The sequence below is a fragment of the Trachurus japonicus genome, chromosome 3, assembly GCF_045865225.1.
Source record: "Trachurus japonicus isolate A0001 chromosome 3, Traja_1.0".
Taxonomy (NCBI): domain Eukaryota; kingdom Metazoa; phylum Chordata; class Actinopteri; order Carangiformes; family Carangidae; genus Trachurus; species Trachurus japonicus.
Genome location: NC_140909.1, coordinates 26,327,677 through 26,347,045, shown reverse-complemented (window position 1 = coordinate 26,347,045; position 19,369 = coordinate 26,327,677). Strand labels below are relative to the sequence as shown.

At 43.8% G+C, this 19,369-nt stretch overlaps 1 protein-coding gene across 1 annotated transcript in view; it reads left to right on the top strand.

Annotated features, from left to right (window-relative positions):
- The window catches only part of LOC146990041 (mucin-5AC-like), a 38,293-nt gene that overhangs the window by 7,052 nt on the left and 11,872 nt on the right, over nucleotides 1–19,369 (top strand). Inside the window, exons 16-41 of the mRNA XM_085768000.1 lie at nucleotides 22–148; nucleotides 249–504; nucleotides 981–1,033; nucleotides 1,679–1,782; nucleotides 1,914–2,065; nucleotides 2,215–2,353; nucleotides 4,049–4,159; nucleotides 4,277–4,456; nucleotides 4,564–4,803; nucleotides 4,904–5,060; nucleotides 6,175–6,303; nucleotides 6,400–6,550; nucleotides 6,650–6,693; nucleotides 6,786–7,010; nucleotides 7,107–7,997; nucleotides 8,457–8,625; nucleotides 8,923–9,537; nucleotides 10,291–10,517; nucleotides 11,079–11,903; nucleotides 12,363–12,579; nucleotides 13,018–13,262; nucleotides 13,855–14,391; nucleotides 14,965–15,786; nucleotides 16,246–16,351; nucleotides 16,862–17,650; nucleotides 18,158–18,886. Coding sequence (XP_085624126.1) covers nucleotides 22–148; nucleotides 249–504; nucleotides 981–1,033; nucleotides 1,679–1,782; nucleotides 1,914–2,065; nucleotides 2,215–2,353; nucleotides 4,049–4,159; nucleotides 4,277–4,456; nucleotides 4,564–4,803; nucleotides 4,904–5,060; nucleotides 6,175–6,303; nucleotides 6,400–6,550; nucleotides 6,650–6,693; nucleotides 6,786–7,010; nucleotides 7,107–7,997; nucleotides 8,457–8,625; nucleotides 8,923–9,537; nucleotides 10,291–10,517; nucleotides 11,079–11,903; nucleotides 12,363–12,579; nucleotides 13,018–13,262; nucleotides 13,855–14,391; nucleotides 14,965–15,786; nucleotides 16,246–16,351; nucleotides 16,862–17,650; nucleotides 18,158–18,886 — 8,240 coding nt within the window. The remainder of the gene's footprint in view (nucleotides 1–21; nucleotides 149–248; nucleotides 505–980; nucleotides 1,034–1,678; nucleotides 1,783–1,913; nucleotides 2,066–2,214; nucleotides 2,354–4,048; nucleotides 4,160–4,276; nucleotides 4,457–4,563; nucleotides 4,804–4,903; nucleotides 5,061–6,174; nucleotides 6,304–6,399; nucleotides 6,551–6,649; nucleotides 6,694–6,785; nucleotides 7,011–7,106; nucleotides 7,998–8,456; nucleotides 8,626–8,922; nucleotides 9,538–10,290; nucleotides 10,518–11,078; nucleotides 11,904–12,362; nucleotides 12,580–13,017; nucleotides 13,263–13,854; nucleotides 14,392–14,964; nucleotides 15,787–16,245; nucleotides 16,352–16,861; nucleotides 17,651–18,157; nucleotides 18,887–19,369) is intronic.

The following is a 19,369-nucleotide window of genomic DNA, read 5'->3' as shown; positions in this document are numbered from 1 at the left end:
CTGCATTATGTTTTCTTGTAGAACTGCATGTACGACAGCTGTAACTGTGAGAAGAGTGAGGACTGCATGTGTGCTGCAGTCTCCTCATACGTCCACGCCTGCGCAGCTGCAGGAATCCAGATCAGCGACTGGAGGAAGACCATCTGTGGTGAGTAGTGAGGACCGGTCCCACAGAAGTGTGTTGTGCGTATGGTATGGTATCACAGACATTGTTTCTCACTGACTCTGTGATCTTGTGACCTCCTCAGGGAAATACTCCAGCTCCTGCCCAAGAAGCATGGTCTACTCCTACAACATCACGTCCAATGGCCGCACCTGCCACTGCCTCAGCACCGAAGATCTAAGCTGCCACTTCTCTTTCCCACCGATTGATGGTTGTGTCTGTGCAGAGGGAACCTTTCTGGATGAATCTGGGAGCTGTGTCCCTGCTAAGGCTTGTCCCTGCTATGACAAAGGCTCTGTGATTCCTCCTGGACAGGTTGTCAACAAGGACGGCATCGTGTGGTATGAAAAATTAAGTATTGCATCAAATATTTAAACTTATACAGGAACAAGCGTTTTATACGTTTCTAAACAGACTGAATGTCATCCCTGTGTCCGAACAATTTGATTTGGTTAGGTATTTGGACTTATTTTGACTAATTGAATATTTGATGTATTTAAACAGTGTGGTAGAACCACAGTTATAAATTGATAAGTCAGTTAGTAAAGACATTAAAACAGGTGATCGGATTGAATATTGTGGCTGTGTATTGTTTGACTAGTTAAACCATTTAGCTGAAACTACATATTAAGTTTCAAGTTTCAGTTTACAAACAGTGCAGAATTAACTCTAAGGACAGGCCATGGATGTAAACCAGTCAGCTGCCAGTAGTAGTAGTAGTAGTAGTAGTAGTAGTAGTAGTAGTAGTAGTATGTTTTAATGTTGCAGCTGATCAGTGTAAACAATATCTATATATCTTTTTGTGTTTTTTCACCAGCAAATGCAAAGAGGGCAAAATGGTCTGCATTGGAGAGTTCAATGAGCAGTCAGGTAAGTTACCAGACAGAGAAGTAGTGGTCTATAAGTAAGCGCCACATCATTTCCTAGTAGTTCAGATAACTCAGACAACTAACCAGGGAGCGTGGTTTCATCTGTGGATGGCACAGTGGTAAGGTTGGTTAGCACTGCCCCCTAATGACAAGATGGTTCTGGGTCTGATCCCTAAGCCCCTGTGACTATGTAGGCTCTCCAGCTTCCTGAACATGAACAGGACTTGAAACTCTTAATTGTCCTTAGGTTATATACATATATATACGTGTGTGTCTGTCTGTGTAATAACAAGTTTAATATTACTATCTAGCCCTTCATTATGAACAAGTAGCAGCAGAAACATCCTAATTTAACCCTTTGGAGGTTATGAAACCAAAATAAATTAAAAAGAGCTAATAAAGATTTTTGTTTTCTCTAACTTCTGTATAGACCTTTTCAGAGAGTATAAACAAAGACAGGTGTGGCTCATTAGAAAACGCTCTGGTACACTAAATGGAATGGAGCCTTAATTAGTATCCTTGGTAACACCTGTATTTGTTTATACTCTCTGAAAAGGTCTATATATGTTTTCCTGTAGTGTGTCCTGTCACTAGAGGGCGATGTTAGAAAATTCTGTGAAGCAATTTCATATGTGTGTTTTTGCAGCCACTTGTGTTCCTCCCATGGAGTTCTTCAACTGCTCTGCTAATGGCCCTGCTGCAAAAGGAATCGAGTGTGACAAGAGCTGCAGCACATTAGAAATGGCCTGTGTGAGTAACCACCTCTCCAACATAAAGATTCACATGCAAAAACTGATTTTATATGACTCATATTAATCATCTTGGCTGAAGTAGTACATGAAACCTGTGATTGTGAATTATAAATTTGACCTGTTCTTCAGGTGAGCACTGGGTGTGTCTCTGGCTGTATGTGTCCAAGTGGAAAGGTGTCCGATGGTAAAGGAGGCTGCATCGAGCCGGAGGCCTGTCCCTGTGTTCACAATGGCATCTTCTATCAGCCTGGAGAGAGCACCAGAGTGGATTGCAACACATGGTGAGTAAAGCACAAGCAAAATATGAATAATTAATAATTACAGCCCCATTTGTGATTGACATGTAGCTACAAACAAAAAGTTTTTCAAATACTAAATATAATTTAGACTGTCTAAAGACTATGTCCATCAAATCTGTATCTATCTACAGCACATGTAAAGACAGAAAATGGAACTGCACCACCAATGAGTGTGACAGAACCTGCTCCGTATATGGAGATGGACACTACACAACTTTTGATCAGACGCGCTTCACCTTTGATGGCAGCTGTGAATACATCCTCGCTCAGGTATGGAATGGATGTGCAAAGAATTAGCTGGAGAACAGAAAAATGGAAGTGAATTGCACTTTCACACAAAACTGAAGAATGAGTCTGCAATAAAACCAGAAAGCAATTCAAAATACCGGTAGTCAAACCCACATCACAAACTTCCTGCAAAAGGTTTGGGTATAGTAGAGCAACAAGATAGTTCATATCTGTCATGGATATGAGGATGTATAATGTTTTACCTGCCTCCCCACCAGCAGCAAGTCTGAGTCTATTTATTCCAATGGGAGAGGTGAACAAGATCAGAGGTTATCACAGACTCTTTTGGCCCATATGGAAATAAACTGTCATATTTCACGAGCCACTGATCTTTCAGTGTGACATTAACATGACATGTTCTCAGAGCCACAGATCTGGAGAAAATTGTTTGTGACCTGCTTCTGTCTCAGCAACACACATTCACATTATCACAACATCTCTTTCCTCTGATGGTTTTGGTTGCACTGCAGCTGATGACACTTGCCAAATGTCCAAGTTTGATGGGACTTGATGTGAAACTATGAATTACATAATTAAAACTGAGATAAAACTAGTATTTCTCTGCTGTTATAATCGTCAGGCTATTTGGAGGCAAAACAGATTATTTCACTGATATGACCTTGTACTGGGTTGATCATCTATTAAGCTAGCAGATAAAAACAAGCTCAAATGAATCTGGTTTGACCTAAAAAAAAAATAAAAAAAGCAATTATGACTATGCCCACTTAGAAGACCAGAAGTGTGAATCATATCATACCATTGGTCCTGTCGCCTGAAACACAGTAACTTCTCTGTAGAGGATCTTGGGATGTTGTGCACATTGAGTGTCAGTCTCTTCCTGGATGCAGCCAATAGGCTATTTCATCCCTTTGATTCTGTACCAAAATCTACAGTATGTTCCTGATATAATTTTCATTTTCTAAAATCATGATTGGCAGTTGGAACAGGTCGGCTCTTTGAGAAACTTCCCTTTTTGCTATACATGGAATTTAGCACAATTTTCTTCGGGATTAATAAAGTTTATTCAACTTTACTCAGTACGTACTCCAATAATTTGTTCCCTCTGCTATTCGGCTGCTGAAGAAAATTGAACCGGGAATTTGTGTGTTCTGTTTTATTTATTTCTATATTTATAGCATTATGATATCTCCAAGTATGTTTTTATGAATTTATGTTAGCTCTGATGGTGTAGGCCAGTGGTTCCCAACCTTTTTTGGCTCATGACCCCATTTTGACATCACAATTTTCTGGCGACCCCAGCGATCACGTGCAGTCACGTGACCACGGCCGTCAATCAAGACACTCAAGCTCAGATATTTTTATATGCTGCATTTTATTTGAACACAATTTATATTCGACAAAGTGGAAGTAGCAAATGTAGTTCTTTAAGATTGTGTGTGGTGTTTTTAATAATAATTTTTAAAGAATAATGATTAGTTAAAAGAATATTTTTATCTGAATTTTTTTTTAGCAATTAGGCCTACTAGACATTTCAGGCGACCCCATTTGAATTCCAGCCGACCCCACGTGGGGTCCTGACCCCAGAGTTGAAAAACACTGGTGTAGGCTAATGTAGAAACTGAAATAAAGTTTTCTCTATCTCTATCAATTCAATACTTTGGCTTGGACAGTGTTTTTGTGTAAATACTAATATTTCTGTGTGTGTGTGTTCCTCAGGACTACTGTGGCAGTGCTCAGAATAATGGAACCTTCAGAGTGATCACGGAGAACGTTCCATGTGGAACAACAGGAACCACTTGCTCCAAGACCATCAAGATCTTCTTGGGGGTAAACAGTCAAGATGAAACTGAAATCTGAAATCTGTTTAAAATCCCTGACACAGCGTTGGTTTGTTGTTTATGTGGTGCTGTTTATGACTCACAATGGATGTCTTCCTTTACCCAGAGTGCACAGCTGGTTCTAAAAGAGGGAGGCCACCAGCTGCTCTCAGGTGGAAATGAGGAAACAGTCCCATTTCGTTACATTACCATGGGTAATTACCTGGTAATTGAAGCGAACAATGGGCTCATTCTCATGTGGGACAGGAAGACCAGTTTGTTTATCAAGCTCAGCCCAAAATATAAGGTAATGCTGGAGTGTGTAAAGTAAGGTTTTGGTTTGCATGTGAAAAAAAGTGAGAAGTTTTGATATTGAAGTTTAACCACATGATATATTCAATTCTACATTTTCAGGGTCATGTGTGCGGACTATGTGGCAGCTATGATGACAATGCAAATAATGACTTCACCACGAGGTGCAACGCTGTGGTGGTCAGCCCGCTGGTGTTTGGTAACAGCTGGAAAGACTTACCAAGCTGCCCTGATGCTAACAGCATTGTTAACCCCTGCACCAACAACCCATACAGACAGTCATGGGCCCAGAAACAGTGCAGCATCATACAGAGCAAAGTCTTCTCTGCATGCCACTCTACTGTAAGTTGTGGTTAAATACATATATACACTATATATATATTCTATGAATTGAAAATATTTTCTGTCCAATATCATCATCCAATATCATCATTCACCACAGGTGGATCCAAGTCCATTCTATGAAGCATGTGTCTTTGACTCATGTGCTTGTGACACTGGAGGAGACTGTGAGTGTTTCTGTACTGCTGTGGCCGCCTACGCTGAATCCTGTAATCAAGCAGGTGTCTGTGTGCAGTGGAGAACCCCAAAAATCTGTCGTAAGTAACCACAAGAAACATTTTTAGCCTGGAGAGCATCCACCCAGACGTCTATAGTCCAAAGGACATTCCAGTATCATTGCTGTAGATTGTGGTGGTGTGGATCAGTGAGTGAATATCCCGCAGCTTGATGTCATCCATGTAGAGAAGATAGTTAAAGGTTGAATGGACAATGTTTATTTTTTTCAAAAATAATACACACACGGGGCGTTTAGACGGTTGCAGAATATAAGTATTGCTTTTCCATAAAAAATTATATTTAGTCTGAATTAATTAATTGTTTTCCTGAGCCTGTGCACTTGTTTTCAACGAAGCCTTGTATAATCAATCGGTGGATCGATGGATTATCATATAGGCTACATGTTACAATGTGTGTATTTATGTAGTCTTCTCTGTTCAAAACAAAGGAAAACACGCACTCTCCAAAAAAACTTTCAGGGACAAACTGAAGAGGTTCACGGCCAAAAATTGCACTTAAAGAAAAAGGAGAAAGACAGCAGCACTAGTGTCCTTCTCATTGTCTTTTATTGCAAACTGCGTCGGCGCTGAAAACACACAGAACGGTTTCGACAACGTCTTCCTCAGTGTGAGGAATTTCACAGTTATTTTTGATTCAGCTGGTCCGGCAGTGATCAGGCCTGGGTGTGGATAGTGAAATTGAACTCAGCTTTCTAAAAAAAAAAAGGCTTATAACAGTTAGTTCATGATTTAACAAGGAGGGGCAATTACTTTTTCACATAGGACCAGGTAGGTTTGGATAGCTTTTTCCCTTATTAAATGAAATTGTCATTTAAAAACTGTATTTTATATTTTCTTGGGTTATCGTTTTGTAATATTAAAATTAGATTGATGATCTTGAATAGCTGAGTGTGAGAAATAAGCAAAAAAGTAAGAAATCAGGAAGGGGGCATTTTTCATGGGACTGTAGTTCTGATAGCTGACTAACTTCTCCCTGTGTTGCCTTGATCTTGGCCTCCGGCCTTACAGCATCTGAGTATTCAGTTTTCAGATTACATGTAATTGACAAGATCATTGAATAAACATGCACACACAAGCACACATTCTCAACAAGCTCATATGAACATGCCTATACTGAATATATAATCTTTTTCAGCTGTCTTCTGCGATTACTACAATCCCCCCGGTGAATGTGAATGGCATTATATGCCCTGTGGATCTCCTTGTATGAAAACCTGCAGGAACCCCTCAGGCAGCTGCTCCATCCAAATACCTCCATTAGAAGGTACAATATTTGTCTTTTTAGAACTTGGCCTTATCTACAGAACAGTTGGATTTAAAGTATTTTCAGTGTATGAACAAGTGTTTGTTTTTTTATTAGGTTGCTATCCAAAATGTCCTCCTTCTCAACCATACTTTGATGAGGATACAATGACATGTGTTTCTAAAGAAGAGTGTGGCTGCTATGATAATGAAGGGAGACACTATGATAATGGTGAAAAAGTGCCAACAACAGAAAACTGTCATACATGGTAGGTCTTTCATGTTTCAATCAAGGTAATATAAATTTGTGGCAGGTTCAAATGAAATGAAAGAGGTAAAAACTGACATCATGTTTTTTTCTCTTGAAGTATGTGCAGTTCGATGACCATCACATGCCAGTACGATGCCCAAGGTATACAGGATATGGACAGATTGTGGGTTCTAAAAATACATACTTGGTCAAGTTAGCTTAATATTTCAATAATACATGCCCTCTTTTGACAGCCTGCACTTGCACATATAAGGGAATTAAATATCTCCCTGGAGAAACCATCTATAACACAACAGATGGACATGGAAACTGTATCACGGCAGTATGTGGGAAGAATGGTACCATTGACAAGAGTTCATACCCGTGTCCAGTACCTACACCAACAACTCATATGCCTACCACCACTACAGCAACCCAGTCAACAACAACCTTTGTTTTTACATCAACCACACCAGGTTTGTGGAGGATTTCCTTTTAGATACTAAAGACATTTTCAATTGTGTAATTTATCACATAACCAATGTCGATATTATATGTGTCCACACTGTCTGTTACAGTCACCTGCAGTCCTTGTGAATGGTCACCATGGTATGATACCAGCTTCCCCACATTGGGAACCCAAGGAGGGGACAATGAAACTTTCGAAAACATTAGAGCAGCAGGACACAAGATTTGTGATAACCCAAGCCAGATTGAGTGCAGGGCTGAGAAATTCCCAAATGTTTCAATTGAGAACGTGGGACAAGTGGTACAATGTAACCTTGCTAATGGGCTGACGTGCAAAAATGAAGACCAGTCAATGCCACTGCGCTTGTGTTATAACTATCAAATCAGAGTGTTGTGTTGTGACTATAGCGCATGCCCAACAAAACCTACTCCATCGTCAGTGCCTCCTACAAAATTACCAACAATGTCCACAACAACACATTATCCTGAAACACCTTGCCTGGAAACAGTTTGCTCCTGGTCAAAATGGATAAATACAGACTACCCTCATTATGGTCCTGGAGGTGGAGATAATGAAACCATCATAAGCATCATCCAGAAAGGATATGACATTTGTGACAAACCAGTAGCAATAGAGTGTCAGGCAGTGTATTACCCAGGGGTTCCATTAGAAGACATAGGGCAAAAAGTGATATGTGACAAAGAAATAGGGTTTGTGTGTAAAAACAATTTACAAGAGCCTCCCATATGTGTGGATTACGAGATAAGAGTGAAGTGTTGCAAAACAATGCAATGCAACACAACACCAACTCCAACTGATACTACTACAACAATGCTGCCAACTAAAACAAGTACAAGTTCAACCACCACACCTTCCACCACCACTGAGACAACTACAACCCAGTCACCACCAACTCCTACTTCAACCACCACACCTTCCACCCCGACTGAACCAACTACTACTTCAACCACTACACCTTCTCCGACCGCAGAAACAAGTACGCCTCAGCCACCGTCAACCACTATTTCAATCACTACATCCTCAACCACAACTGAAATAATAACAACAACAAGGCCCCAACCAACTACAACTTCACCTTGCCCTAGTGGGCAAAATATGACATGTGATTGGTCAGATTGGATTGATCTTGGTAAACCCACACAAGGACCTAGTGGTGGAGAAGACGAGTCCATCCAGAAAATTAACTCTACTGGTCATCACATTTGCTCTGATCCAAGTGAAGTCGAGTGCAGAGCTGTTCTTTACCCAGATCTAACCTTGTCAGAGGTGGGGCAAGTTGTGACTTGTAACAAAAAAGTGGGTCTCATATGCCACAATGATCAACAAGGACTTCGAGGAGACTGTTTTGACTATGAAGTACGGTTCAAATGTTGCATGTGTCGAGGACCCACAACTCCTATCACAGTTTCTACTACAACGCCAAAGATCAGTACAGCTACAACCACACCTTCCACCACCACTGAAACAACTACAACCCAGTCACCACCAACTCCTACTTCAACCACCACACCTTCCACCACCACTGAAACAACTACAACCCAATCACCACCAACTCCTACTTCAACCACCACACCTTCCACCACCACTGAAACAACTACAACCCAGTCACCACCAACTCCTACTTCAACCACCACACCTTCCACGACGACTGAAACAACTACAACCCAATCACCACCAACTCCTACTTCAACCACCACACCTTCCACCACCACTGAGACAACTACAACCCAGTCACCACCAACTCCTACTTCAACCACCACACCTTCCACCCCGACTGAACCAACTACTACTTCAACCACTACACCTTCTCCGACCGCAGAAACAAGTACGCCTCAGCCACCGTCAACCACTATTTCAATCACTACATCCTCAACCACAACTGAAATAATAACAACAACAAGGCCCCAACCAACTACAACTTCACCTTGCCCTAGTGGGCAAAATATGACATGTGATTGGTCAGATTGGATTGATCTTGGTAAACCCACACAAGGACCTAGTGGTGGAGAAGACGAGTCCATCCAGAAAATTAACTCTACTGGTCATCACATTTGCTCTGATCCAAGTGAAGTCGAGTGCAGAGCTGTTCTTTACCCAGATCTAACCTTGTCAGAGGTGGGGCAAGTTGTGACTTGTAACAAAAAAGTGGGTCTCATATGCCACAATGATCAACAAGGACTTCGAGGAGACTGTTTTGACTATGAAGTACGGTTCAAATGTTGCATGTGTCGAGGACCCACAACTCCTATCACAGTTTCTACTACAACGCCAAAGATCAGTACAGCTACAACCACACCTTCCACCACCACTGAAACAACTACAACCCAGTCACCACCAACTCCTACTTCAACCACCACACCTTCCACCACCACTGAAACAACTACAACCCAATCACCACCAACTCCTACTTCAACCACCACACCTTCCACCACCACTGAAACAACTACAACCCAGTCACCACCAACTCCTACTTCAACCACCACACCTTCCACGACGACTGAAACAACTACAACCCAATCACCACCAACTCCTACTTCAACCACCACACCTTCCACCACCACTGAGACAACTACAACCCAGTCACCACCAACTCCTACTTCAACCACCACACCTTCCACCCCGACTGAACCAACTACTACTTCAACCACTACACCTTCTCCGACCGCAGAAACAAGTACGCCTCAGCCACCGTCAACCACTATTTCAATCACTACATCCTCAACCACAACTGAAATAATAACAACAACAAGGCCCCAACCAACTACAACTTCACCTTGCCCTAGTGGGCAAAATATGACATGTGATTGGTCAGATTGGATTGATCTTGGTAAACCCACACAAGGACCTAGTGGTGGAGAAGACGAGTCCATCCAGAAAATTAACTCTACTGGTCATCACATTTGCTCTGATCCAAGTGAAGTCGAGTGCAGAGCTGTTCTTTACCCAGATCTAACCTTGTCAGAGGTGGGGCAAGTTGTGACTTGTAACAAAAATGTGGGTCTCATATGCCACAATGATCAACAAGGACTTCGAGGAGACTGTTTTGACTATGAAGTACGGTTCAAATGTTGCATGTGTCGAGGACCCACAACTCCTATCACAGTTTCTACTACAACGCCAAAGATCAGTACAGCTACAACCACACCTTCCACCACCACTGAAACAACTACAACCCAGTCACCACCAACTCCTACTTCAACCACCACACCTTCCACCACCACTGAAACAACTACAACCCAATCACCACCAACTCCTACTTCAACCACCACACCTTCCACCACCACTGAAACAACTACAACCCAGTCACCACCAACTCCTACTTCAACCACCACACCTTCCACGACGACTGAAACAACTACAACCCAATCACCACCAACTCCTACTTCAACCACCACACCTTCCACCACCACTGAGACAACTACAACCCAGTCACCACCAACTCCTACTTCAACCACCACACCTTCCACCCCGACTGAACCAACTACTACTTCAACCACTACACCTTCTCCGACCGCAGAAACAAGTACGCCTCAGCCACCGTCAACCACTATTTCAATCACTACATCCTCAACCACAACTGAAATAATAACAACAAGGCCCCAACCAACTACAACTTCACCTTGCCCTAGTGGGCAAAATATGACATGTGATTGGTCAGATTGGATTGATCTTGGTAAACCCACACAAGGACCTAGTGGTGGAGAAGACGAGTCCATCCAGAAAATTAACTCTACTGGTCATCACATTTGCTCTGATCCAAGTGAAGTCGAGTGCAGAGCTGTGCTTTACCCAGATCTAACCTTGTCAGAGATGGGGCAAGTTGTGACTTGTAACAAAAATGTGGGTCTCATATGCCACAATGATCAACAAGGACTTCGAGGAGACTGTTTTGACTATGAAGTACGGTTCAAATGTTGCATGTGTCGAGGACCCACAACTCCTATCACAGTTTCTACTACAACGCCAAAGATCAGTACAGCTACAACCACACCTTCCACCACCACTGAAACAACTACAACCCAGTCACCACCAACTCCTACTTCAACCACCACACCTTCCACCACCACTGAAACAACTACAACCCAATCACCACCAACTCCTACTTCAACCACCACACCTTCCACCACCACTGAAACAACTACAACCCAGTCACCACCAACTACTACTTCAACCACTACACCTTCTCCGACCGCAGAAACAAGTACGCCTCAGCCACCGTCAACCACTATTTCAATCACTACATCCTCAACCACAACTGAAATAATAACAACAACAAGGCCCCAACCAACTACAACTTCACCCTGCCCTAGTGGGCAAAATATGACATGTGATTGGTCAGATTGGATTGATCTTGGTAAACCCACACAAGGACCTAGTGGTGGAGAAGACGAGTCCATCCAGAAAATTAACTCTACTGGTCATCACATTTGCTCTGATCCAAGTGAAGTCGAGTGCAGAGCTGTGCTTTACCCAGATCTAACCTTGTCAGAGGTGGGGCAAGTTGTGACTTGTAACAAAAATGTGGGTCTCATATGCCACAATGATCAACAAGGACTTCGAGGAGACTGTTTTGACTATGAAGTACGGTTCAAATGTTGCATGTGTCGAGGACCCACAACTCCTATCACAGTTTCTACTACAACGCCAAAGATCAGTACAGCTACAACCACACCTTCCACCACCACTGAAACAACTACAACCCAGTCACCACCAACTCCTACTTCAACCACCACACCTTCCACCACCACTGAAACAACTACAACCCAATCACCACCAACTCCTACTTCAACCACCACACCTTCCACCACCACTGAAACAACTACAACCCATTCACCACCAACTACTACTTCAACCACTACACCTTCTCCGACCGCAGAAACAAGTACGCCTCAGCCACCGTCAACCACTATTTCAATCACTACATCCTCAACCACAACTGAAATAATAACAACAACAAAGCCCCAACCAACTACAACTTCACCCTGCCCTAGTGGGCAAAATATGACATGTGATTGGTCAGATTGGATTGATCTTGGTAAACCCACACAAGGACCTAGTGGTGGAGAAGACGAGTCCATCCAGAAAATTAACTCTACTGGTCATCACATTTGCTCTGATCCAAGTGAAGTCGAGTGCAGAGCTGTGCTTTACCCAGATCTAACCTTGTCAGAGGTGGGGCAAGTTGTGACTTGTAACAAAAATGTGGGTCTCATATGCCACAATGATCAACAAGGACTTCGAGGAGACTGTTTTGACTATGAAGTACGGTTCAAATGTTGCATGTGTCGAGGACCCACAACTCCTATCACAGTTTCTACTACAACGCCAAAGATCAGTACAGCTACAACCACACCTTCCACCACCACTGAAACAACTACAACCCAGTCACCACCAACTCCTACTTCAACCACCACACCTTCCACCACCACTGAAACAACTACAACCCAATCACCACCAACTCCTACTTCAACCACCACACCTTCTACCCCGACTGAACCAACTACTACTTCAACCACTACACCTTCTCCGACCACAGAAACAAGTACGCCTCAGCCACCGTCAACCACTATTTCAATCACTACATCCTCAACCACAACTGAAATAATAACAACAACAAGGCCCCAACCAACTACAACTTCACCTTGCCCTAGTGGGCAAAATATGACATGTGATTGGTCAGATTGGATTGATCTTGGTAAACCCACACAAGGACCTAGTGGTGGAGAAGACGAGTCCATCCAGAAAATTAACTCTACTGGTCATCACATTTGCTCTGATCCAAGTGAAGTCGAGTGCAGAGCTGTTCTTTACCCAGATCTAACCTTGTCAGAGGTGGGGCAAGTTGTGACTTGTAACAAAAATGTGGGTCTCATATGCCACAATGATCAACAAGGACTTCGAGGAGACTGTTTTGACTATGAAGTACGGTTCAAATGTTGCATGTGTCGAGGACCCACAACTCCTATCACAGTTTCTACTACAACGCCAAAGATCAGTACAGCTACAACCACACCTTCCACCACCACTGAAACAACTACAACCCAATCCCCACCAACTCCTACTTCAACCACCACACCTTCCACCACCACTGAAACAACTACAACCCAATCACCACCAACTCCTACTTCAACCACTACACCTTCTCCGACCCCAGAAACAAGTACGCCTCAGCCACCGTCAACCACTATTTCAATCACTACATCCTCAACCACAACTGAAATAATAACAACAACAAGGCCCCAACCAACTACAACTTCACCCTGCCCTAGTGGGCAAAATATGACATGTGATTGGTCAGATTGGATTGATCTTGGTAAACCCACACAAGGACCTAGTGGTGGAGAAGACGAGTCCATCCAGAAAATTAACTCTACTGGTCATCACATTTGCTCTGATCCAAGTGAAGTCGAGTGCAGAGCTGTGCTTTACCCAGATCTAACCTTGTCAGAGGTGGGGCAAGTTGTGACTTGTAACAAAAAAGTGGGTCTCATATGCCACAATGATCAACAAGGACTTCGAGGAGACTGTTTTGACTATGAAGTTCGGTTCAAATGTTGCATGTGTCGAGGACCCACAACTCCTATCACAGTTTCTACTACAACGCCAAAGATCAGTACAGCTACAACCACCTTCACCACCACACTGAAACAACTACCCAACACCCACCACCACTGAAACAACTACAACCCAGTCACCACCAACTACTACTTCAACCACTACACCTTCTCCGACCCCAGAAACAAGTACGCCTCAGCCACCGTCAACCACTATTTCAATCACTACATCCTCAACCACAACTGAAATAATAACAACAACAAGGCCCCAACCAACTACAACTTCACCCTGCCCTAGTGGGCAAAATATGACATGTGATTGGTCAGATTGGATTGATCTTGGTAAACCCACACAAGGACCTAGTGGTGGAGAAGACGAGTCCATCCAGAAAATTAACTCTACTGGTCATCACATTTGCTCTGATCCAAGTGAAGTCGAGTGCAGAGCTGTTCTTTACCCAGATCTAACCTTGTCAGAGGTGGGGCAAGTTGTGACTTGTAACAAAAATGTGGGTCTCATATGCCACAATGATCAACAAGGACTTCGAGGAGACTGTTTTGACTATGAAGTACGGTTCAAATGTTGCATGTGTCGAGGACCCACAACTCCTATCACAGTTTCTACTACAACGCCAAAGATCAGTACAGCTACAACCACACCTTCCACCACCACTGAAACAACTACAACCCAGTCACCACCAACTCCTACTTCAACCACCACACCTTCCACCACCACTGAAACAACTACAACCCAATCACCACCAACTCCTACTTCAACCACCACACCTTCCACCACCACTGAAACAACTACAACCCAGTCACCACCAACTACTACTTCAACCACTACACCTTCTCCGACCGCAGAAACAAGTACGCCTCAGCCACCGTCAACCACTATTTCAATCACTACATCCTCAACCACAACTGAAATAATAACAACAACAAGGCCCCAACCAACTACAACTTCACCCTGCCCTAGTGGGCAAAATATGACATGTGATTGGTCAGATTGGATTGATCTTGGTAAACCCACACAAGGACCTAGTGGTGGAGAAGACGAGTCCATCCAGAAAATTAACTCTACTGGTCATCACATTTGCTCTGATCCAAGTGAAGTCGAGTGCAGAGCTGTTCTTTACCCAGATCTAACCTTGTCAGAGGTGGGGCAAGTTGTGACTTGTAACAAAAATGTGGGTCTCATATGCCACAATGATCAACAAGGACTTCGAGGAGACTGTTTTGACTATGAAGTACGGTTCAAATGTTGCATGTGTCGAGGACCCACAACTCCTATCACAGTTTCTACTACAACGCCAAAGATCAGTACAGCTACAACCACACCTTCCACCACCACTGAAACAACTACAACCCAGTCACCACCAACTCCTACTTCAACCACCACACCTTCCACCACCACTGAAACAACTACAACCCAATCACCACCAACTCCTACTTCAACCACCACACCTTCCACCACCACTGAAACAACTACAACCCAGTCACCACCAACTACTACTTCAACCACTACACCTTCTCCGACCGCAGAAACAAGTACGCCTCAGCCACCGTCAACCACTATTTCAATCACTACATCCTCAACCACAACTGAAATAATAACAACAACAAGGCCCCAACCAACTACAACTTCACCCTGCCCTAGTGGGCAAAATATGACATGTGATTGGTCAGATTGGATTGATCTTGGTAAACCCACACAAGGACCTAGTGGTGGAGAAGACGAGTCCATCCAGAAAATTAACTCTACTGGTCATCACATTTGCTCTGATCCAAGTGAAGTCGAGTGCAGAGCTGTGCTTTACCCAGATCTAACCTTGTCAGAGGTGGGGCAAGTTGTGACTTGTAACAAAAATGTGGGTCTCATATGCCACAATGATCAACAAGGACTTCGAGGAGACTGTTTTGACTATGAAGTACGGTTCAAATGTTGCATGTGTCGAGGACCCACAACTCCTATCACAGTTTCTACTACAACGCCAAAGATCAGTACAGCTACAACCACACCTTCCACCACCACTGAAACAACTACAACCCAGTCACCACCAACTCCTACTTCAACCACCACACCTTCCACCACCACTGAAACAACTACAACCCAATCACCACCAACTCCTACTTCAACCACCACACCTTCCACCCCGACTGAACCAACTACTACTTCAACCACTACACCTTCTCCGACCACAGAAACAAGTACGCCTCAGCCACCGTCAACCACTATTTCAATCACTACATCCTCAACCACAACTGAAATAATAACAACAACAAGGCCCCAACCAACTACAACTTCACCCTGCCCTAGTGGGCAAAATATGACATGTGATTGGTCAGATTGGATTGATCTTGGTAAACCCACACAAGGACCTAGTGGTGGAGAAGACGAGTCCATCCAGAAAATTAACTCTACTGGTCATCACATTTGCTCTGATCCAAGTGAAGTCGAGTGCAGAGCTGTTCTTTACCCAGATCTAACCTTGTCAGAGGTGGGGCAAGTTGTGACTTGTAACAAAAATGTGGGTCTCATATGCCACAATGATCAACAAGGACTTCGAGGAGACTGTTTTGACTATGAAGTACGGTTCAAATGTTGCATGTGTCGAGGACCCACAACTCCTATCACAGTTTCTACTACAACGCCAAAGATCAGTACAGCTACAACCACACCTTCCACCACCACTGAAACAACTACAACCCAATCACCACCAACTCCTACTTCAACCACCACACCTTCCACCACCACTGAAACAACTACAACCCAATCACCACCAACTCCTACTTCAACCACTACACCTTCTCCGACCCCAGAAACAAGTACGCCTCAGCCACCGTCAACCACTATTTCAATCACTACATCCTCAACCACAACTGAAATAATAACAACAACAAGGCCCCAACCAACTACAACTTCACCCTGCCCTAGTGGGCAAAATATGACATGTGATTGGTCAGATTGGATTGATCTTGGTAAACCCACACAAGGACCTAGTGGTGGAGAAGACGAGTCCATCCAGAAAATTAACTCTACTGGTCATCACATTTGCTCTGATCCAAGTGAAGTCGAGTGCAGAGCTGTGCTTTACCCAGATCTAACCTTGTCAGAGGTGGGGCAAGTTGTGACTTGTAACAAAAATGTGGGTCTCATATGCCACAATGATCAACAAGGACTTCGAGGAGACTGTTTTGACTATGAAGTTCGGTTCAAATGTTGCATGTGTCGAGGACCCACAACTCCTATCACAGTTTCTACTACAACGCCAAAGATCAGTACAGCTACAACCACACCTTCCACCACCACTGAAACAACTACAACCCAATCACCACCAACTCCTACTTCAACCACCACACCTTCCACCACCACTGAAACAACTACAACCCAGTCACCACCAACTACTACTTCAACCACTACACCTTCTCCGACCCCAGAAACAAGTACGCCTCAGCCACCGTCAACCACTATTTCAATCACTACATCCTCAACCACAACTGAAATAATAACAACAACAAGGCCCCAACCAACTACAACTTCACCCTGCCCTAGTGGGCAAAATATGACATGTGATTGGTCAGATTGGATTGATCTTGGTAAACCCACACAAGGACCTAGTGGTGGAGAAGACGAGTCCATCCAGAAAATTAACTCTACTGGTCATCACATTTGCTCTGATCCAAGTGAAGTCGAGTGCAGAGCTGTTCTTTACCCAGATCTAACCTTGTCAGAGGTGGGGCAAGTTGTGACTTGTAACAAAAATGTGGGTCTCATATGCCACAATGATCAACAAGGACTTCGAGGAGACTGTTTTGACTATGAAGTACGGTTCAAATGTTGCATGTGTCGAGGACCCACAACTCCTATCACAGTTTCTACTACAACGCCAAAGATCAGTACAGCTACAACCACACCTTCCACCACCACTGAAACAACTACAACCCAGTCACCACCAACTCCTACTTCAACCACCACACCTTCCACCACCACTGAAACAACTACAACCCAATCACCACCAACTCCTACTTCAACCACCACACCTTCCACCACCACTGAAACAACTACAACCCAGTCACCACCAACTACTACTTCAACCACTACACCTTCTCCGACCCCAGAAACAAGTACGCCTCAGCCACCGTCAACCACTATTTCAATCACTACATCCTCAACCACAACTGAAATAATAACAACAACAAGGCCCCAACCAACTACAACTTCACCCTGCCCTAGTGGGCAAAATATGACATGTGATTGGTCAGATTGGATTGATCTTGGTAAACCCACACAAGGACCTAGTGGTGGAGAAGACGAGTCCATCCAGAAAATTAACTCTACTGGTCATCACATTTGCTCTGATCCAAGTGAAGTCGAGTGCAGAGCTGTTCTTTACCCAGATCTAACCTTGTCAGAGGTGGGGCAAGTTGTGACTTGTAACAAAAATGTGGGTCTCATATGCCACAATGATCAACAAGGACTTCGAGGAGACTGTTTTGACTATGAAGTACGGTTCAAATGTTGCATGTGTCGAGGACCCACAACTCCTATCACAGTTTCTACTACAACGCCAAAGATCAGTACAGCTACAACCACACCTTCCACCACCACTGAAACAACTACAACCCAATCACCACCAACTCCTACTTCAACCACCACACCTTCCACCACCACTGAAACAACTACAACCCAGTCACCACCAACTACTACTTCAACCACTACACCTTCTCCGACCCCAGAAACAAGTACGCCTCAGCCACCGTCAACCACTATTTCAATCACTACATCCTCAACCACAACTGAAATAATAACAACAACAAGGCCCCAACCAACTACAACTTCACCCTGCCCTAGTGGGCAAAATATGACATGTGATTGGTCAGATTGGATTGATCTTGGTAAACCCACACAAGGACCTAGTGGTGGAGAAGACGAGTCCATCCAGAAAATTAACTCTACTGGTCATCACATTTGCTCTGATCCAAGTGAAGTCGAGTGCAGAGCTGTGCTTTACCCAGATCTAACCTTGTCAGAGGTGGGGCAAGTTGTGACTTGTAACAAAAATGTGGGTCTCATATGCCACAATGATCAACAAGGACTTCGAGGAGACTGTTTTGACTATGAAGTTCGGTTCAAATGTTGCATGTGTCGAGGACCCACAACTCCTATCACAGTTTCTACTACAACGCCAAAGATCAGTACAGCTACAACCACACCTTCCACCACCACTGAAACAACTACAACCCAGTCACCACCAACTCCTACTTCAACCACCACACCTTCCACCACCACTGAAACAACTACAACCCAGTCACCACCAACTACTACTTCAACCACTACACCTTCTCCGACCCCAGGAACAAGTACGCCTCAGCCACCGTCAACCACTATTTCAATCACTACATCCTCAACCACAACTGAAATAATAACAACAACAAGGCCCCAACCAACTACAACTTCACCCTGCCCTAGTGGGCAAAATATGACATGTGATTGGTCAGATTGGATTGATCTTGGTAAACCCACACAAGGACCTAGTGGTGGAGAAGATGAGTCCATCCAGAAAATTAACTCTACTGGTCATCACATTTGCTCTGATCCAAGTGAAGTCGAGTGCAGAGCTGTTCTTTACCCAGATCTAACCTTGTCAGAGGTGGGGCAAGTTGTGACTTGTAACAAAAATGTGGGTCTCATATGCCACAATGATCAACAAGGACTTCGAGGAGACTGTTTTGACTATGAAGTACGGTTCAAATGTTGCATGTGTCGAGGACCCACAACTCCTATCACAGT